The following is a 21,086-nucleotide window of genomic DNA, read 5'->3' on the forward strand; positions in this document are numbered from 1 at the left end:
ATCTGCCGGGCCCGTATCTGGCCCAAAACGCGTGGCAAAGTCAAAACCTGTTGGAGGACAGCGTGGCCATCCGGTTAAAGCTCTGTCTGCAATGCCTGAAAAGGTATCCGATGCTAGAAAGAGTGCAGTCTGGCATTTTTTTAAACAACATCCAATTGATCAGCGCAAAGTCATCTGTCAAAAATGTTCAACTACCTTAAGCAGAGGTCAGAATCTGAAAAGTCTCAATACAAGTTGCATGCATAGACATTTAACCACCATGCATTTGCAAGCCTGGACTAACTACCAAACGTCCCTTAAGGTTGTAGCACCCTCGGCCAATGAAGCTAGTCAGCAACGCAACATCCCTTCCGGCAGTGTAGGGCCACCATTTTCCGCACCACCTGCAGTATCTGTGCAGGTTTCTTTGCCAGGCCAAAGCAGTCAGGGTCAGGGAATCACCAGTTTCGTAGTAGGAAACACTGCATCTAGGGCACCGGCGGCAACAATACCATCTCCCACCGTCTCTCAGTCTGCCATGTCCACCGGCACCCCCGCTAGTTCCACGATCTCCAGCTCTCCAGTCCAGCTCACCCTACATGAGACTATGGTTAGAAAAAGGAAGTACTTAGCCTCGCATCCGCGTACACAGGGTTTGAACGCCCACATAGCTAGACTAATCTCGTTAGAGATGATGCCCTACCGGTTAGTTGAAAGCGAAGCTTTCAAAGCCCTGATGGACTAAGCTGTACCACGCTACGAGCTACCCAGTCGACACTTCTTTTCCAGAAAAGCCATCCCAGCCCTCCACCAGCATGTTAAAGAGTGCATCGTCCATGCACTCAGGCAATCTGTGAGCACAAAGGTGCACCTGACAACAGATGCATGGACCAGTAGGCATGGCCAGGGACGTTACGTGTCCATCACGGCACACTGGGTGAATGTTGTGGATGCAGGGTCCACAGGGGACAGCAAATTTGGGACAGTTCTGCCTAGCCCACGATCTAGGAAACAGTTGGCTGTAGCCGTTCGCACCCCCTCCTCCTCCTCCTCGTCCTCCTGCAGAAGCGAGAGCTCGTCCACAGACCGCAGTCGCACAACCACTCCATCCGCAGCTGCCACTGTTGCACACCAGGTCTCCCATTATGGGGCAGCTACTGGCAAGCGTCAGCAAGCTGTATTGGCTATGAAGTGTTTGGGCGACAACAGACACACCGCGGAAGTTCTGTCCGAGTTCTTGCAGAAAGAAACGCAGTCGTGGCTGGGCACTGTAGATCTTGAGGCAGGCAAGGTAGTGAGTGATAACGGAAGGAATTTCATGGCTGCCATCTCCCTTTCCCAACTGAAACACATTCCTTGCCTGGCTCACACCTTAAACCTGGTGGTGCAGTGCTTCCTGAAAAGTTATCCTGGGTTATCCTACCTGCTCCTCAAAATGCGTGGACTTTGCTCACATATCCGCCGTTCGCCCGTACACTCCAGCCGTATGCAGACCTATCAGCGGTCTTTGAACCTTCCCCAGCATCGCCTAATCATAGACGTTGCAACAAGGTGGAACTCAACACTGCACATGCTTCAGAGACTGTGTGAACAGAGGCGGGCTGTTATGTTTTTGTGGGAGGATACACATACACGGGCAGGCAGTAGGATGGCAGACATGGAGTTGTCAGGTGTGCAGTGGTCGAAGATACAAGACATGTGTCAAGTCCTTCAGTGTTTTGAGGAATGCACACGGCTGGTTAGTGCAGACAACGCCATAATAAGCATGAGCATCCCCCTAATGCGTCTGCTGATGCAAAGTTTGATGCACATAAAGGATCAGGCGTCTGCAGCAGAGGAAGAGGAAAGCCTTGATGACAGTCAGCCATTGTCTGGCCAGGGCAGTGTACAGGACGAGGTAGCGGGTGAAGAGGAGGAGGAGGACGAGGAGGATGATGGGGATGATTATATTTTTAATGAGGAAGCTTTTCCGGGGCCACTGGAAATTGGTGGCGTGGCAAGGCCGGGTTCTGGTTTTTTGAGGGACACAAGTGACGTAGATTTGCCTGAAACTGCCCCTCAACCAAGCACAACCGCAGATTTGACAACTGGAACTTTGGCCCACATGGCGGATTATGCCTTACGTATCCTCAAAAGGGACACACGCATTACTAAAATGATGAACGATGACGATTACTGGTTGGCCTGCCTCCTTGATCCTCGCTATAAAGGCAAATTGCAAAATATAATGCCACATGAGAACTTGGAACTAATATTAGTAACCAAACAATCAACTCTTGTTGACCGTTTGCTTAAGGCATTCCCAGCACACAGCGCCCGTGATCGTTCTCACACGAGCTGCAGGGGCCAGCAGACCTGAGGTGTTAGAGGGGCAGAAATCAGAAGTGGCGTTGGACAGAGGGGTTTTCTGACCAGGTTGTGGAGTGATTTTGCTATGACCGCAGACAGGACAGGTACTGCAGCATCAATTCAAAGTGACAGGAGACAACATTTGTCCAGTATGGTTACTAACTATTTTTCATCCCTTATCGACGTTCTCCCTCAACCGTCATTCCCATTTGATTACTGGGCATCCAAATTAGACACCTGGCCAGAATTGGCAGAATATGCATTGCAGGAGCTTGCTTGCCCGGCAGCTAGTGTCCTATCAGAAAGAGTATTCAGTGCTGCAGGTTCAATATTAACCGAAAAAAGGACTCGTCTGGCTACCCAAAATGTAGATGATCTAACCTTCATTAAAATGAACCACAACTGGATTTCGAAATCTTTTGCCCCACCTTGCCCGGCCGACACCTAGCTTTCCTATGAAAAGGTCTTGCCTGTGGACTATTCTGAATGACTTTTCCAATCTCGTAATTTGCAGCACCTGATTGTCCAGCATACGACATGTTTACACCTCCCTAAATGGCCAAACTCCCCACACGGGACCGTGGTATCGCCACTTGGCGCCAGCACCCGTGAGAGAGTTCTGTTTGTCTGAAGAGGTGGGTGTGCCCGCTTTTGGTCGACGGCACTGCCACTGGGTCCCTCATAGTACAATAAAGTGTCTCTGGCGGTGGTGGTGCGCACCCAACGTCAGACACACTGTTGTAACATGAGGAGCCCTGGGCCTGTACCGCCGGCCACAAGAGAGTTCCCCCACCCCCAGCTCAAACATTGCTAAACCACTTGCACAATTATCTCTCACAGTTCCACCAATGTTTAGTCTATGCGCTGACATCCTTAAATTCCAGCCACTGACAATACCATTGTATTGACATGTATGATGGTACTTAACATAGTCCGGGGCAGTGTCCTATCTTTACCCAAGTAAATACTTTGCGCCAAATTACTAGCTCTGAAACTCCGCAGAGGAGCCCACCCCAGTACCGAATGATTGCACCCTTTTGTGGTTTCGTTTTGTTGTCATGCGAGAGATTAACATGTATTTATTGTTTGGGACTACTAACTGGCAGACACTCATTACAATCGGCCTCCGCTGACAACACCAATGCTGCCCGTGTACCCCTGGAACCAATTATAATGTGCCTACAGCCCAATTTTATTATGTTAGGCCTTCGAAGCCTGTCTGCGGTCCCTTCTTCCACTAGTCCTCCACTAACCTGACCACTGCTGCCCGTGTACCCCTGGAACCGATTTAAAAGTGCCTACAGCCCAATTTTATTATGTTAGGCCTTCGAAGCCTGTCTGCGGTCCCTCCTTCCACTAGTCCTCCACTGACCTGACCACTGCTGCCCGTGTACCCCTGGAACCAATTTTAAAGTGCCTACAGCCCAATTTTATTATGTTAGGCCTTCGAAGCCTGTCTGCGGTCCCTTCTTCCACTAGTCCTCCACTGACCTGAACACTGCTGCCCGTGTACCCCTGGAACCTATTTAAAAGTGCCTACAGCCCAATTTTATTATGTTAGGCCTTCGAAGCCTGTCTGCGGTCCCTCCTTCCACTAATTCTCCACTGACCTGACCACTGCTGCCCGTGTACCCCTGGAACAAATTATAAAGTGCCTACAGCCCAATTTTTTTTATGTTAGGCCTTCGAAGCCTGTCTGCGGTCCCTTCTTTCTACTACTCCTCCACTGACCAGACCAATGCTGCCCGTGTACCCCTGGAACCAATTATAAAGTGCCTACAGCCCAATTTTATTATGTTAGGCCTTCGAAGCCTGTCTGCGGTCCCTTCTTTCTACTACTCCTCCACTGACCAGACCACTGCTACCCGTGTACCCCTGGAACCTATTTAAAAGTGCCTACAGCCCAATTTTATTATGTTAGGCCTTCGAAGCCTGTCTGCGGTCCCTTCTTTCTACTACTCCTCCACTGACCAGACCACTGCTGCCCGTGTACCCCTGGAACCAATTATAAAGTGCCTACAGCCCAATTTTTTTTATGTTAGGCCTTCGAAGCCTGTCTGCGGTCCCTTCTTTCTACTACTCCTCCACTGACCAGACCAATGCTGCCCGTGTACCCCTGGAACCAATTATAAAGTGCCTACAGCCCAATTTTTTTTATGTTAGGCCTTCGAAGCCTGTCTGCGGTCCCTTCTTTCTACTACTCCTCAACTGACCAGACCAATGCTGCCCGTGTACCCCTGGAACCAATTATAAAGTGCCTACAGCCCAATTTTTTTTTATGTTAGGCCTTCGAAGCCTGTCTGCGGTCCCTCCTTCCACTAGTCCTCCAGTGACCAGTCCACTGCCGCACGTGTACCCCTGGAACCTATTTCAAAGTGCATACAGCCTACTTTTTTTCTTTAATTTATAATTATAAAGCCCAGATGGACTACGCTGTACCACGGTAAGAGCTACCCAGTCGTCACTTCTTTTGCGAGGAAAGCCATCCCAGCTCTCCACCATCATGTAAAAATCTGCATTGTCCATGCTCTCAGGCTATCTAATAGTAGAAAGGTGCACATGACAACAGATGCATGGACCAGTAGGCATGTCCACGAAAGGTTACATGTCCATTACGGCGCACTGGGTTAATGTTGTGGATGCATGGTCCACAGGGGACAGCCTACTAAGTCTGTCTGCAGTCCCAAATAGAAATTGTCCTCCGCTTACCACACCAATGCTGCCTGTGTACCCCTGGAACATTTTATAAACTCCATTGACCAAAATTTTGGGTTTAAAGCCTACTACCAGTGTCTGTTGCTCCAAGGTGTTCCCCGGGTTGCCTTTTCTGAGCTTTGATCTTCAGGCTCTCATTTAGTATTTTTTTTTAAATCTAACTGCAGTGGGGCTAGTACTTGGGTTGGGGCCTACTACCAGTGTCTACCGCTCCAAGGTGTTCCCCGGGTTGCCTTTTCTGAGCTTTGATCTTCAGGCTCTCGTTTAGTAGCTTTTTTAAATCTACCTGCAGTGGGGCTAGTACTTGGGTTGGGGCCTACTACCAGTGTCTGCCGCTCCAAGGTGTTCTCCGGGTTGCCTTTTCTGAGCTTTGATCTTCAGGCTCTCGTTTTGTAGGTTTTTTTAAATCTAACTGCAGTGGGGCTAGTACTTGGGTTGGGGCCTACTACCAGTGTCTGCCGCTCCAAGGTGTTCTCCGGGTTGCCTTTTCTGAGCTTTGATCTTCAGGCTCTCGTTTAGTAGTTTTTTTTAATTCTAACTGCAGTGGGGCTAGTACTTGGGTTGGGGCCTACTACCAGTGTCTACCGCTCCAAGGTGTTCTCCGGGTTGCCTTTTCTGAGCTTTGATCTTCAGGCTCTCGTTTAGTATTTTTTTGTAAATCTAACTGCAGTGGGGCTAGTACTTGGGTTGGGGCCTACTACCAGTGTCTGCCGCTCCAAGGTGTTCTCCAGGTTGCCTCTCCATTGCTTTAATCTTCTGGCTCTCGTTTAGTAGTTGTTGAAAACAACACTGCATGCGGCCTACAAGTTGGGTCAGGGGTGTAGAGACGGTGTGTTCCACTCCAAGGTGTTCCCCAGGTTGCCTCCCCATTGCTTCAATCTTGAGGCTCTTCTTAAGTAGTTGTTGAAAACAACACTGCATTCGGCCTACAAGTTGGGTCTGGGTTGTAGAGACGGTGTCTTCCGCTCCAAGGTGTTCTCCAGGTTGCCTTTCCTGAGCTTCTATCTTCAGGCTCTTGTTAAATAGTTGTTAAATGGAACAACTGCATTTGGCCTACTAGTTGGGTTGGGGCCTACTAACAGTGTCTGCCGCTCCTTGCTGTTCTCCTGGTTTCCTGTCCTGAAATTCCATTTTCAGGCTCTCGTTAAGTAGTTGTTAATGTTAGACTGCATTTGGCCTACTAGTTGGGTTGGGGCCTACTATTGGTGTCTGCCGCTCCTTGCTGTTCTCCTCCACTGAACAAAGCTGTGCCGCCTGTTTACTACTGTTGCCAATTTCGAACTGCATTTAGACTAATTACTGATTTGGGCCTACTCTCTGTGTCAGCCTCTCATTACAGTTGTCCTCCACTGAACAAAGCAATGCCCCCTGGTTAGTCCTCTTACCAATTTTGAACTGCATTTAAACCACTTTATTCTTTGGGCCTATATCTGTGTTTCCTCCTCATCCTGCCCATTGCCCAGCCAGTGATAGATGAGTCTGCTGGTACATTGACCCATAACGCAACATTCCCCGTGCACGCTACACAGCAAGATTGTGACCCTGCTGAAAGTCAGGTTCCTCTTCCCACATACCATACCACCTTACACGGGGACAAAGAGGAAGGTGCAGATGAAAGTGCCTTTTCCTTCATCAGGTGGGGGGAGGAATACTCGTTGGCGACGTCACTGGCACAGGGCCCCTCATAGTACGCAAAAGTGTCGCTGCCGGTGGGAGGCGCCCCTGCCGTGCAAACACACCGCCGTACTTTGAGGGGCCCTGTGCCAGTGCCAATGCCAACGAGTGGGCCCCCCCTGCTTGCTCAGGATCACAGCACTTGCAAAGTTTAAATACTTACCTTACCTTAACTATTATTATAAGGGAAATTAAGATTGACAAGCTTCATTAAGAAGAATGCATGGTTTTGGCATTAAAATGGGCACTCTAGGTGTTTTCCTGGCCCCCACTCACTGCCGACTATGCTGCCCCATTGACTTGCATTGGGTTTCGTGTTTCGGTCGATCCCGACTTTACGTCATAATCGGCCGATTTCACTCGACCCGACTTTTGAGATAGTCGGGTTTCGCGAAACCCGGCTCGACTCTAAAAAGGTCAAGGTCGCTCTACTCTAGCTACCAGGTTTTGGCTGCAGAAAATATATGCAAGACCAGCCTAAGGGAGATAAGCACCTGCATGAGGAATCTGAGGATTACTCTCCTCTCTGTTCAGATAGCATTCAAGTTCAGCTAGAGAATAACTTTTGGCAAATTATACTATAAAGGTGGCTTTTCAAGATGTATTTTACTACAGGAAAATGGCTTTAAAATCCTTTCACGATGGTATAGAACCCTGGAAAGACTATTTTATCTAGGCTTGACTGATTCGACTCTCTGCTGGAGGTGCTTGAGTTCGGTAGGTTCCTTAGCTCATATTTTCTGGCTATGCCCAATTATCTCCAAATACTGGTCTGATATAAATAAATACCTACGCCATTTAGGTCAAATTAAACGAGATCTAACACCCCAAGAAGTTTTGCTTTCACTCCCTACAAATTTGTTCAAACCTATGACTTACTCCCTCTTTTGTTAGCAGCGGCAATACACTTGATCCCAATACACTGGAGACAGTCGTCTCCCCCTACATTGAACGAATGGATAAATAAAGTTCAAGATCTCTATAGAATGGAAGAGTTGACCAGCTGGGAATCCCGCACACACGAAAAGTTTCTAATTACTTGGCATCCTTGGAAAAACAACTCATACATTCCCCTTTAACTCTACCATACACTTATTTCCTGTACTCTGGTATTTCATTATTTCCTGACCCTCTGTCTGCTTTTAAGATTTTGTGCGTAACCCCGATGCCGCAGTGCTTGAGCCCGAACTCAACTCAAATTAGTTATTTTAAACCAGTTCATTTTCATTGTCTATATGTAAGACTGTAAGACCTTATGCCCGATTCTTTTTGCTTTCAGTTACTTTTAATAGTCCTAATGTCTCATCTTTACAGGCGTCCAGAAGATCCTGTTCCAGTTTTATGGAGCTGATATTATAATCACTTTTTTATTTATACCTGAAAATTGTTTTTTCCACAGTTAAACAGTTCCTTGGCTTATACCCAGCATCTTTCTAAGTAGTTGTTCCTGCTGCTTCTTTCTTCATAACTGGTTACTTGTTATTTAATGGAACAATCAAAAAGTTTTTCTTCTTCACTGTAATCCTTGAGATTTGCTGATCTAAGCCCTCTTTATTTTATGTTGAAAATTCAATTAAATAAAGAATTACAAAAAAAAAAAAAATTATACTGTAAAGGGTATGGCCAGCCTAAGATTGGTACTGTCATAATTCCACCCTTCATTGTGTCTTTGATGCAGTGAGTGACACTTCAGCTGTCCAGTCTGGGACAGGGGCATGTTAAGCTGTCAGTGTTGAGAATGACAATCCAGCCATCCAATTGGGGCTTGGCCATGCTGGGTGTCCTTCAAGTGTCTCCTGTCCTGGGTTTTTACCTGGCTACTTAGCTGCCTGTCTGTATCTGATTGCTGCCAGTCATAGCCTTAGCTCAGTGGTGTTTGTATTGCCTTATATTGCTGTGCTCTGTTTCTGATCTGTTGCTGCCTGACTGTGAGGATTAACTGTGGAGAGTAGACTATAGGGTGGACCCACTGGACCGTGACAACGAACCTCCTATGGGCGAGCTGACCAAGTGCACCCCCCCTATACAGGGAGCGTTAGGGGCAGACCCGAGGGAGACTATCGCCACGGCAGCTGGTAAGGAAGGACGGACAAGAAGGCAACTAATAGGGATCAGTAAGGACTAACGAGACAAAAAACAGGGAGAGCGTGGTAATATGGACTGGACGGAGAGGATGAGCAGGAAGGCAAGACGCGGGAGCAGGGACCGGAGGGAGGACACGGGCAGACAGGCTGGAGACTGGAAAATGGACTAGGTGGAGGACGGAGGCAGGCAGGCAAGGACACTGGAAAACGGACAGGATGAAAGCAGGTACTAGGAAGGAGAAAAGAAGAAGACCAGGATTAGCTAAAGGATACAGCAACGGGAGGTGAGCGGCGAACAAGAAGGCAGGAAGGAACACAGGAGAGACGTGGAGCCAAATACACTTGTAGATCACAAATGACAATCAGGCACTGCTGAGGGGAAGAGGCGGCCTGATGAAGAGAGCAAAGGCATACCTTCCGGGTCAGAGTGCACAGAGCGGCGCAGAAGACACAGCCAGGATCAATGAGAGATGTGTGCGTGTGCGCCATAGAACCCAGAGCGCGCGCGCACCAAAAGGAGGAGCAGCAGCCGATCGCGCAGGAAGAGCAGGAGACCGGAAGCGAGCAGGGACGCGCCGGGACGCCGCAGCATGGTAAGTATGAGAAACATGTGGCGAGGAAGGCGGGAGCATAACACTGACCTTGGAATGAGCCTCTGACCATCTTTTTGCCTAGCCTCTTTGTCTTGATCTGCTACCTGTAACCCTGACCTCGAACCGTGACCTAACGACACTTTGTTTTTACCCTCAGTTTACAGCAAGCTCTTTTCGTATTTGACCCCAGTAAGCAGTGATTAGCATCACAGTTATACCATCAAAGGAAACAGTGATATAATAAAATGTATGCTACTTTTTATCTATTTTGCACATTCATACTTTACGCACTTTGTGAAAACAACAACTAAATAGATGTCATCATCTTGTCAGCTACTTCTAGAAATAAAGATATCGCTAGCACAAAGTTAGCTTCATGATGAGAAGAAATGCAAGTGTTTTACAGATCTAAAGTCTAGAATTGAGTTGGGGGGCTGTACAGTAGAGGCCATGTGAATGCAGCTAATCTCTTTACAACCATGTCTGGGCTGTTTTTATTTAGCCTCAGTAAATTACTCTGAAACTAAGTCACTCATTGCACATTAAATAAGACCAGAAAGACAATGATAAAAAGTTTTCCAGAAGTTGGAATAAAGCAGAAAATAAGTATATACTGATGAATTGATAAATTTTGGACATCAGTATTGGTGAAGCCACCATAGAGCATAGGCCATGCATGATATCCTCCTTTTGCCATCTTTTATTACTCTGGTACAATGCCCTCTTTGTGTAGGCTTCAAACATGGCCCCATTCATTGGCCTGGCACTTTAAAGCCCATGGCTTCTATGTGCACTTATTCCCGGCATTTATTGCACTCACCTTCAGCATCCCCTTTCTTTCTAGTCCATCCGCAGCTAGGTTCATTGCTTCACAGCCCGTACTGCAGTTCCAGCAGTGAGCGCTCCTTCCGGGTTCCCTGCCTTAGCGTTGCCGGGGCGACGCGTCTGTAGCGGCCCGGTCCTGCCTCCCTGCTCTGACGCGTTGACCGGGGAGGAGTTCCGACGCCGCATTACGCCGAGACCCGGTGACGTCGGCAGATGTTCCCTGCTGGAGCGCCACTACACAGCTGCTGCCACTAATGTCCGCCACACGCATGATATAAAGCTCCCCACACATAACACACTCCACACTTACCCTTTGAGAAAGCTGCACGCGAAACGCGCGTCGGGGAACCGGTCCACGCCAACGGAGGTAATGTGCCTACGCCACTGGGCGATTTAGTTTTTGGGTTATATGTGGTTGTCCTACTAGGGGTAATTTAACCCCTTGATCGTTTATTAGGCTGCACTTGCACCTTACAATTATATACCTCACTGCTGTGAGCACCACTGCTCTTCTACCTTATTGGCCATTTATTTTACTTAGGCTATGTACAATTTTTACCTAAATTGTCACAAGTTTAGATAAATTAACCACAAAGGGTTTTTTTTTACCCCCTCCTTCTACTGCGTACTTACATCAATCTTTCATATACCTATACGTTGTCCTTTTTCCACATAAACCCATAGTGCCATTGCTCCATAGGCTGGTCCGCACACAGTTTGCACATAGTGTTTCCACAAATTTTATATGTCTCTTGTTATCTGTTTTATCAAACATGTTGATTTTAATATATATTTGAAATAAAATGTTTACATTTTAAGGCTATAGCTTTATCTATAGGGCACTATTACACTTACCTGTATAATGAAAGTCATAGGATCTATCTGCACTTGTCCATCCTTTATAAATCCTTTATTTGTTTTATCCATAACTAGAAATGAAAACTTGTCTATCTGAGCATCTTGTCCTCCATGTCTGTAGGCAACATCCATATTATCAATATCTTTCTGGGTAAAGTTTTTCCTTTGCATTGGTGCTCCTCTTAAATATATTTGCCCATATTGTGGAAGGTTGACCAACAAAAATGTAATATCCTCCAGTGATGTATCTGGGTCAGTTGCCTGAAGAATTTCTGGGGTGATCAACGCCATCGATCCTTTCACTTGTCTAAGACCATAATTCTTGGACAGCGTTGGAAGAGTTTTGTCTACCATGTCCACTGCTATATCCATGGTACCATGCTTTGTTCGCAGCCCATTGCTGACAAGGAATCTAGCAAAAAGAGGCAAGGCAGCCTTCAGCAAGTGTTCCTGATTCACCATCTACACAAAAGAAATGATAACATACCTTTACTCAGGAGGCTTTCCACAAGCTTTCTGAGGCAACTCATGTTCTGAGGTCTAAGTTTGTGTCTATGATTGCTTCAGGGGTTCTGTCTGAATCACATTTTTTTAATTCAGACAAAACCCCCAGACACTGCATAAACACAGTGTGAATAGAGCCTTACTTTATATTTGCATATTGTAGAAAGAGTAGCATTTTATACCTATAGTAACCATGAACATCATATATTAAAGGAAGGAATACACAGATTATAGTGTATTATTATCTTCTCATGAACTTTTCTAGTACCAAATTACATAGACAACTCACTGGCATTTAATCTAAAAATATAAATAAATAATGGAGTAGATAAAAATAAATTAAAATTGATTTTTGAAGAAGCTGTCTAGCAACAGAAAATATGGCTGCTTTCTTTCAGAAACACTGACACCCCTGAAAATGGGTTGTTCATGGAATTAGAACTCAGCTTCATTCACTTCATTGGGTTCATAGAATCATAGAATGTTAGTTAGAGTTGGAAGGGACCACCTTTGTCATCAAGTCCAACCCCCTGCTCAATGCAGGATTCACTATACCATCTCAGACAGATGTCAGTCCAGCCTCTGTTTGAAGACTTCCATTGAAGGAGTACTTAGTCTTGGTAATTTTTTCATTAAGGATAGTATGAGATACTTTATCAAATGCTTTGCTGAAGTCAAGATATACTATATCTACTGCATTTTCTTGATTCACCCAGTCACTAATTCCATAATAGAAGGAAATTAGATTAGTCTTGCATGACTTGTTTGCTACAAACCCATGCTGGCTCTGGTTAATTACTGTATTCTTATCCAAGTACTTACATACTGTCATGCCACTGCAATGCAGGTAATAGCAAGCTCTACTAGGTGGCAATAGAGTGGAGGGGGGATTGCACACAAGACCAGACCTGCAATGCAGCAGTGAGGCCACCACCAGGTGGTAGCAGAACAGTCAAAACAAGCCGGGTCGATATAAGACTATAGCGCAGTACAAAAGGAATAATCAAACACAGAGTCAATAACAAGCCAAATGGGTCAGTACTAGTCAGGAGCAGATATGCCAAAGATAAGAGACAAAACAACAGGTCAGGGTCCAAGCCAAGTCAAAACCAGCGAGTCAATACACAAAAGGGGAACACAGAGTCGGAAAGGGAAGAGGGGATAAACAAGCACAGGTTCAGTAAGCAAGCAGCAGGACAAATCAGGGCAAATAGAGTCAGCTACACACGCTATAGGCAGAAACTATAACTGACATTGTCTGCAGGACACAGCGGAGATAAATAGCAAACCTGAGACCAGACTAAGGCTGAGAAAGTTAACCCCTGGCATGACCAGACCGGAAAAAGGGGAAGACAGGACTCAAAACCCAGTCTGGATCATGACACATACATGCTGTTTAGTAATTTAAGTTATTTGTGTTGAGTTGCAATACTCGTGTTTCTGAAAGAAAGTAGCCCTGTTTTTCTCATTTTTTATAGTCATTTAATGGTATCAATGAGGACATATGAGCTCTTCAAATTGTCACATTTTTCATACATTTCCCAGAGACATAGCAGAAAAATGACTCAATGCAGAGTTTCCTATGAATACTAGTATGTCCGGAGAGTTGTAAGGCCCTCATTACATAGGACTATAATATTACAATACATCGGTCCATTATCTGGACTCTTTAGCACATATCTATGCAATCAGAGATAGTATCTTTCGTTTGGCACCAGTAATGAGTTTAGAATCTAAAGTTATCACTTATGCGCAAGTACAAATGTGCTTGATGTGATAGATTCACAGTACATACTGTATGTGTTTCATTAAGGTGTATCTCCTACGGTTTCTACCAGAAGTTTCAGGCTCTTGTCCACTCTTATATCTGTCCAAATTCCCAGTCCAGCTATAAATGCAGTGTTTGCTTATATGTTATAAGTACATTATCTTTAGTGCTGCTGGTCGTATCATACATAGAAACTAAGCACAATTTCTTCGATAATATATTAAGCATTTTATACTACAGTCATGGCGGCTGGTAGTTGTTACTACAAAATAATGTAAAATAAGAGAAACTTGGGTCACCATGAACATATAAAACCTAAACTAGCAACCAAAATTAAACTAAATGAAAATAAAAACAAATTGTGCCAGTATATTTTATGCAATGGGATAACTGCATCTGCCATTATTTTACATATTTAATTTATTTATTAATTTTATGTATCTATACACTTATTTATGTATTTTTGTAATCAATTTTACTAATAGAGAAAAACAAGACTTCCCACAAGTCAGAAATAATTGACTAAGCTGAAACAGTTAAAATGTGAGAGTGAAAGACTTTGGTGCTCAGCAGGGGCCACATCTTCAATTGAACATTACAGATCCTCTGTGCTGCCTGCAGCTCCATGGTGATGGAACTGGCTACAGAGGCTGCCATCTGTCATGGAATTTGAAAAGATAAAGAGGGGAAAAAAAGCACAGGAGCAGTAAATAGTGCCAATTCAATGCAAAATCAAGCCAGCGTGTCAAAATGGAGGACATTTGCGTCTGTAGTTGGCATAGTGCTGCCGGCACCTGATGTCAGGGGTTGCTAATCACTCGGTGTCATCTGTCCAAACAAGAAGTGCCACATTCTTCTTCCAGCCCAGAAGCATCAGACAATACATAGTAATATTTCTGATGAACAGAAAATGCAGTAGTGGAACATAAAATCTGATCGCTCAGACACGCAATAATTGATGTTGCCCTGGCTCTTTTGGCCTTCTACCGAATACAGCCAAGGGAAGAACACCAGGTTAGCAGACTCAGGGGTTTCTGCCAGATTTTTAACAGCTAGAAATGTTAATTAAAAGAGTTTTAAAAAATGAACACGTCTTTGTTTTAGGGTCCCTAATTATATTTTCATTTTAAAACAGCCTGGCCATAGCGGCTTTATATCAGTGACTTGGACTGGTGACAATCTCCTGTGAGATGACAGTGTAACACCAGGTGCAGTCGTCCCTCTACCAGATGCAGGGGCTACTGAAAACCTTCATTAGCATTCATACTTTATGTCTCCAATTTTGGGTTATTAATTCTTAAAGGATTATTGACAACAGCACCCCCAATGCTTAATGTCCTCTATGTTTTATAACATAGAAGATCACTGATATTTTATCACTCGATATGAAGTGGGGGTAGAACATTTTATGAAATCAGATTATTGGAGCAACGGGACTGATGAAGGGCATGTTAATGGGGAACATCGATCCGGCAGCCTAAATAGTTAACGATTTGGCCAGTTGAGTTGCAAACTGAAATACTGAGTGATTAGCAACTGCAAAACAGTATATTTGGGAGCAGCTTTTTTAAATCCCTACAAAATATGTTGCTTCTTTACAAGAATTGATTTATCCTCATTTCTTAAAGTGGGCACCCAAATAGAATTGTACCACGACTTTAGGTATCGTATTGAACATAAATATTGGATCAGTCCCCAACAAGCATCAGAGTGTAAGCAGATGACTCGGGAAGCTTCAGGACAAAGATTCAGTCACACTTTACATGCTTCTATAGTGCCAAGAAAACCCAGGCTACCTAGTGGTCCCCTGGCACTGGAGAGATTAGGTTAATAAATCATCTGCTAGCTCTGAAAGAAAAGACAGACAGGAGAGGCTTGCCATCCAGACACCTACTTGAACATATCAGCAGCAGCTGCAGCTTTGCCATTGTGGACATAGCAGACAGTCTGAGCGGCCACATCCATCTGACTGAAGCTTGTTATGGGAATTCCATGATGGTTAACATATTCAATCTGCCCGTGCTGAGGCGGTGAGGAGACTACATAGAGCAGCTCTTCTGGCTTGTCTGTGCCATCGGTGGCCAGGAGAACATTAGTGCTTAAGATGACCCTGTCTCCTCTTGACACATGAAGTGTTTTCACAAATACTGCAATGTCTCCTGGTGGTAAAAACATTGGGAATAGAGAATTTTATTGTAACATATATTTTGATGGCTTCTTAAATTTATCCATTTTTCAACCTAAATAGCATTTAGCATGTTTATGCACATTATATGAAGTCAGCTGTTTTTACTGAAAAATATAACAGAGTGCTGCTAATGATCTTTTCACATTTCAGTGGCATCAGAGCGCATTTTATCCCATTAATTCCACAGAGCTTTACATACAATATTGGTACTTTCCCCATTGGGGCTTATAATCTAAATTCCCTATTAGTTTGTCTTTGGAGTGTGGGACACATTAATTTAAATTGGCTGACTGTTGTGAGTGAGCTTGCTTAGGAACACTTGTTTCCTAATATTCTGCAGTGTAAATAGATTGCTGATCAACCGACGAACGAGTGCAAAGCTTGTTTGTTTAAATGAGATGATTTTTAAAGCACCACTCTAGCATTTTTTTAAATTTTACTGATGGAATGGTGCCGCTAATCTAAGTTCACTGGTATTATACTTACCAGCCACCATCTTCATCTTTTATTGGCGTCGCTCCGGTCGGTCTTCTGCAAGTTGTGACCTTTCGTATCATTCCGGTGTTTGCTTGGGGAGCTGGAAGTGACAATGGAATGTAAGTCTATGAGAGCCAGAATGAGGCTCTCAAATACTTAAACTGAGAGCTTCAGACCATTACCACTGACTTCCACTCAGTCAAAAGTTGCCATTACAGGATGGTGTATCAGCATTAGAGCAGTGCCAAGAAGAGCACAAAAAGGGTGGCTGGTGAGTATAATACTAGGGCAAGGAACTTATATTAGTAGCACCACTCCAGCGTTAAAATAAAAAAATTGCTGGAGTCATACTTTACGCTGATTTAACTCCTCCCCGATATGCGCCATACATATACTGCTCTGCGGTAGTTGCGTTCCTGCAAAGAGCAGTATACAGTATGTACGGTGCATTGATCGCATGGCCTCACCCTGAGTGCCGGTGTCAGCTCTGTGTGAGAGCTGACACACTGCAGCACTGCCAACAATCTGTGCTAGCACCAATCATGGGGGTTTAACCCCTCTGATGCTGCTGTCAATAGAGACAATAGTGTCAATAGTGACAGCGACATCAAGGAGCATCGCGCAGGGAGGGGGCTCCCTGTGTGCAACCATCAGAACAATGCAATACGATTGCATTGATCTGATGGTCTCCATGGAGATCCTCGGCCGTAAGATGGCTGCGGGATCCTTCAGGGTCCTGTAGGGAACGCGTCTTGTGAGCGCCTGCTAAGAGCAGGCGCTGACACACCTCCTTCCCTGCCTGTCAGTGCAGAAGTATTGCAGAGGATCAGCAATCTGTCACAATACTGTGATGTCCCATCGTGGGACAATGTAAAAAAGTAAAAATATGGGGATGCAAAAACTATTTTTTGCAATAAAAAGCGTCTTTTATTGTGTTACAGCAGCCAAACATAAAAACCCGATATAAATCTGGCATCGCTGCAATTGCACCGACCAGAAAAATAAAGTTGCGTAATCAATTATACCGCACTAGGAACAGTGTAAAAAATAAATAAAACACCTGCTGTTGATTTTTTCATTCTGCTTCTCAAAGATCGCAGTAAGGCCCAGTGCACATTTATCCTGCACTCTGTGCTGAGCGCTTGCACCGGAGTTTCCATGTAAATCTCTGAAATACGTAATTCAGTCAGAACCTCTGGTGAAAGATTTTATTATAGTGGGGCAAATAGAGGCACTCTGGATGCCGTCTGACCTGTAATCCAGTGGTGTCCATCTTTTTATGCAAGCATAAAAGTGCCATCGGCCACAGTTTTGTGTACTTCTGAAAAGCTTGACAACGCTGGCCAGACGGAGTTCAGAGTAACTCTGCTGCCTCATTATAGTGAACGGATCCCTCGGGGGATTCATCTGAATCATGTCACTAGGAGATTTAGATGTAAACCCCAAAGTAGGCGCTCAGCACAAAGTGCTGGATAAATATGCTCCAAAATGTTATGAAAAATGTTCCCAATAAAAGCTTCAACTCAATCCAAAGAAAAAAAAGTCCCCACTCTGGTCTGTCATCTGTTAACGGAAATATAGGTGGTTCCACATTACCGGTAGCAAAAAAAGTCTCTGGAAAAGCAAAATGGCTCCTTGCCCCTCAGAACAAATTCTGCAAATTTTGCTTTCCCAGATCGAATACCCACCTATTTTTTCTTCACTGCCCAATGGTATAAAATTCTGTGACACACCTGTGGTGCTAATATGATCACTGCACACGTAGATAATTGATTGAGAGGTACAGTTTGTAAAATGGGGTCACTTTTCCGGGGTTCTGCTGTTCTGGCTCTTCAGGTGCTCTGCCAATGCGATATGGCACCCTCAAACCAGTGCAGCAAAATCTGCACTGTAATATGGTGCTACTTCTCTTCTGAGCTTTGCACTGTGCCTCCAAAGTAGTTTTCGACCACATATGCGTTATCGGTGAACTTTGGAGAAATTGCACAACAAATTTTGGGGTCAATTTGTTCCTGTTACTCTTCTGTGAAGCACCTGGGGTTTCAAGGTGCTCAGCAAATATCTAGATAAGTTCATTGAGGGGTCTATTTTCCCAAATGGTGTCCCTTGTTGGGGGGTTTCCACTGTTTAGGCACATCGGAGGCTCTCCAAAGGCAACATGGCATCTGCTAACTATTCCAGCAAATTTCACATTCAAAAAGTCAAATGGCACTCCTTCCCTTCCAAGCTCTGCCATGCACCCAAATAGTGGTTTTCCCCCACATGTGAGGTATTGGCATGCTCAAAAGAAATTTCACAACAAATTGTATGGTGCAATTTCTCCAGTTACCCTTATGAAAATTAAACAAATTGGGTCTAAATGAATTTTTTTGTGAAAAAAAATTAAATGTTTATTTTTTCCTTCCACATTCCATTAATTCCTGTGAAGCACCTGAATAAACTTCTTGAATGTGGTTTTGAGTACCTTGAGGGGTACAGTTGATAGAATGGTGTCAATTTTTGGTATTTTCTGCCATGTAGGCTCCTCAAAGTCTCTTCAAATGTGATGTGGTCCCAAAAAAAAATAATTTTCTATATTTTTTCGGAAAAATTAGAAATCGCTGGTCAACTTTTAACCCTTATAGCTTCCTAACAAGAAAAATTTATGATTCAAAAACTGTGCTGATAGAAAGTAGACATGTATGAAATGTTATTTATTAACTATTTTGTGTGACATGACTCTCTCAGCTCTCATACTTTTGCACTGAGGAGGGGCAGTACCCCAAAACACAGTGTCTGCAAATTGATATTTTGGTTTGGCTTTTATCCTAAGTCATGTGACAAAGCTCGTTATAGGGTCGACATTGACTGTTAGGATTGTTACTTCCAATAGGTGGCACTAGAATTCTAGTCCTCTTTTTCTCTGAAGAGACAATTTGCATGATTTAAGGGCATAAATATTAAAAGTTTAAAAATTGCAAAATTTTCAAAATGTTTGCCAAATTTCTGATTTTTTAACAAATAAAGGTAAGTCATAGCAAAGAAATTTTACCCCTACCACGAAGTACAATATGTCTCAAAAGAGAGGATTAAAAAAAATCATCGTTTTTGAAAGCACATTATCCTGTGTAAACAAGACATGTGCTGCTTCGAACAATGGCAGCCTATACATACAGAACAATCTATTAATATTCATTCTTTGCTATAGGAAATTAGGTTGACCTGTCTGAAGGCAGGTTTTCACCACCTGACTTGCGGCATTAAACGACTACCAATCAGCTACTGGTTTGCTGATCATCGCTCATTTAATAGCCTATTTAAACAGGCCAACCACATTTCCTGTGTGCTCAGAATGATCAGTAATAGATTGTTCTGTGTGCATAGTGCCATTGTTCTAGGCAGCACAACACCTTGTTATGTAGGAAGATGTGCTTTAAGAGATCAATGATTTTGTAAGCCTTCTTAAATATCATTTCACCAGACAAACAAGCACTACCCGGGAGCGATTATCGAGAAACTAGTGTTCCCAGAAATGTTCATTCACAATAATTGGCCACTGTAAATTCATCTGCCTAATAAATGAACAAGTAGCTAACCGGTGGTCACTAGTGATGAGCGAATATACTCGTTACTTGAGATTTCCCGAGCACGATCGGGGGCCTCCGAGTATTTTTTAGTGCTTGGAGATTTAGTTTTCATCGCCGCAGCTGAATGATTTACATCTGTTAGCCAGCATAAGTACATGTGGGGGTTGCCTGGTTGCTAGGGAATCCCCACATGTAATCAAGCTGGCTAGCAGATGTAAATCATTCAGATGAGGTGAGGAAAACTAAATCTCTGAGCACTAATGGATACTCGGAGGACCCCCGAGCGTGCTCGGGAAATCTCGAGTTACGAGTAAATTTGCTCATCACTAGTGGTCACTTATTTCCACAAGTCAGGTGGTGTAAACCCACCCTAAGAGATGCCAGAAGTGTTTTCATAAAGTACCCATGGTTTACCTAGTGCCAAAGACATTTCTTCCCATAGCTATTAATATGGCTGACAGGAAGAAATATCTTATTTCTTAAACTGAAGGCAAGAAAGATCTGTAGCACAAACAGTGGAGCTTTCCAGAATTATTACAAACAATTACATCACAAGGATTCAAGAATATAGTTGTATTTCCTGTTTGGCTGAAGAACATTTCTGTGGAAATGTATAGACTGTAAGCTTTTCAGGCCTTTTTTTTGGTTGAATAGTTTAGCAGACTTTTTCTGACTTTAATTTTGCCCTTTAGCAAGCGAAGAACAAAATGGTAAATCTATTCTCTCAGCATTTACGAGTAACTTGATTAATTGAGCAATATTTGCCTTTTGTAATTAGTATTAAATGAGGTTTCCATAAATTACACTGATTACTTGCAAACAGCAATATGAGAGAGCATTTGTCCTTTTCATAGAGTTGATGGTAGGTCGCCGTAAAACCACTTATTTATGTCAACTGGATATGTTAGTGAGGAGCCACAAAAGACTTAAGGCCCCCAGTAATAGTGATCAGTGGGTTCACTAGCTATTTCTTATCATCTTCGAAAATATCATGTAAATATTTTACATACAAGTATTAAGATTCCCGTTTTGTTCATAATTTAACTACAGAAATTAGGAGTTCTCAAATGGTGTCATACATTGTCCAACTCACCCTTCTCCATATCTTTAACTATGATGTGAAACTGTAGCTGAGGAGACCTGTTCCTGCCATCCCACAGATGGAACGTAAAGCCGTCTTCAGTTTTTGAACCAAGTGTTCCCCTGTGGACATATCTGACCAGATTCATATCAATGTCTTCTTGACTACACTTCATTCCAGTCTCTAAATTCACCCAGTTTTCATGTACCTTTCAAGCGCAGAAATTTCCATTAGAATATTTTAAGTAATTACGTTTCAAACCATGATACAATCTTCAAATGTATAGAAAACATCACATCTAGGTCATATATACAACATAAAGAGTTGTTGAATTTGTATTAGTGACCCAAATCTACAGAAAAAGTGATTTTATATATGAATCTTTCTTTGTAAATATGTAATTGGAAAAGATGACAACTTGTATA

At 43.8% G+C, this 21,086-nt stretch overlaps 1 protein-coding gene across 1 annotated transcript in view; it reads right to left on the bottom strand.

The window, feature by feature from the left end:
- The window catches only part of FREM1 (FRAS1 related extracellular matrix 1), a 375,192-nt gene that overhangs the window by 131,061 nt on the left and 223,045 nt on the right, over window positions 1-21,086 (bottom strand). Inside the window, exons 23-25 of the mRNA XM_069765123.1 lie at window positions 20,674-20,869; window positions 15,244-15,508; window positions 11,075-11,489 (exon numbers count right to left, since the gene is read on the bottom strand). Coding sequence (XP_069621224.1) covers window positions 11,075-11,489; window positions 15,244-15,508; window positions 20,674-20,869 — 876 coding nt within the window. The remainder of the gene's footprint in view (window positions 1-11,074; window positions 11,490-15,243; window positions 15,509-20,673; window positions 20,870-21,086) is intronic.

The sequence above is a fragment of the Ranitomeya imitator genome, chromosome 1 (genome assembly GCF_032444005.1).
Source record: "Ranitomeya imitator isolate aRanImi1 chromosome 1, aRanImi1.pri, whole genome shotgun sequence".
Classification (NCBI taxonomy): domain Eukaryota; kingdom Metazoa; phylum Chordata; class Amphibia; order Anura; family Dendrobatidae; genus Ranitomeya; species Ranitomeya imitator.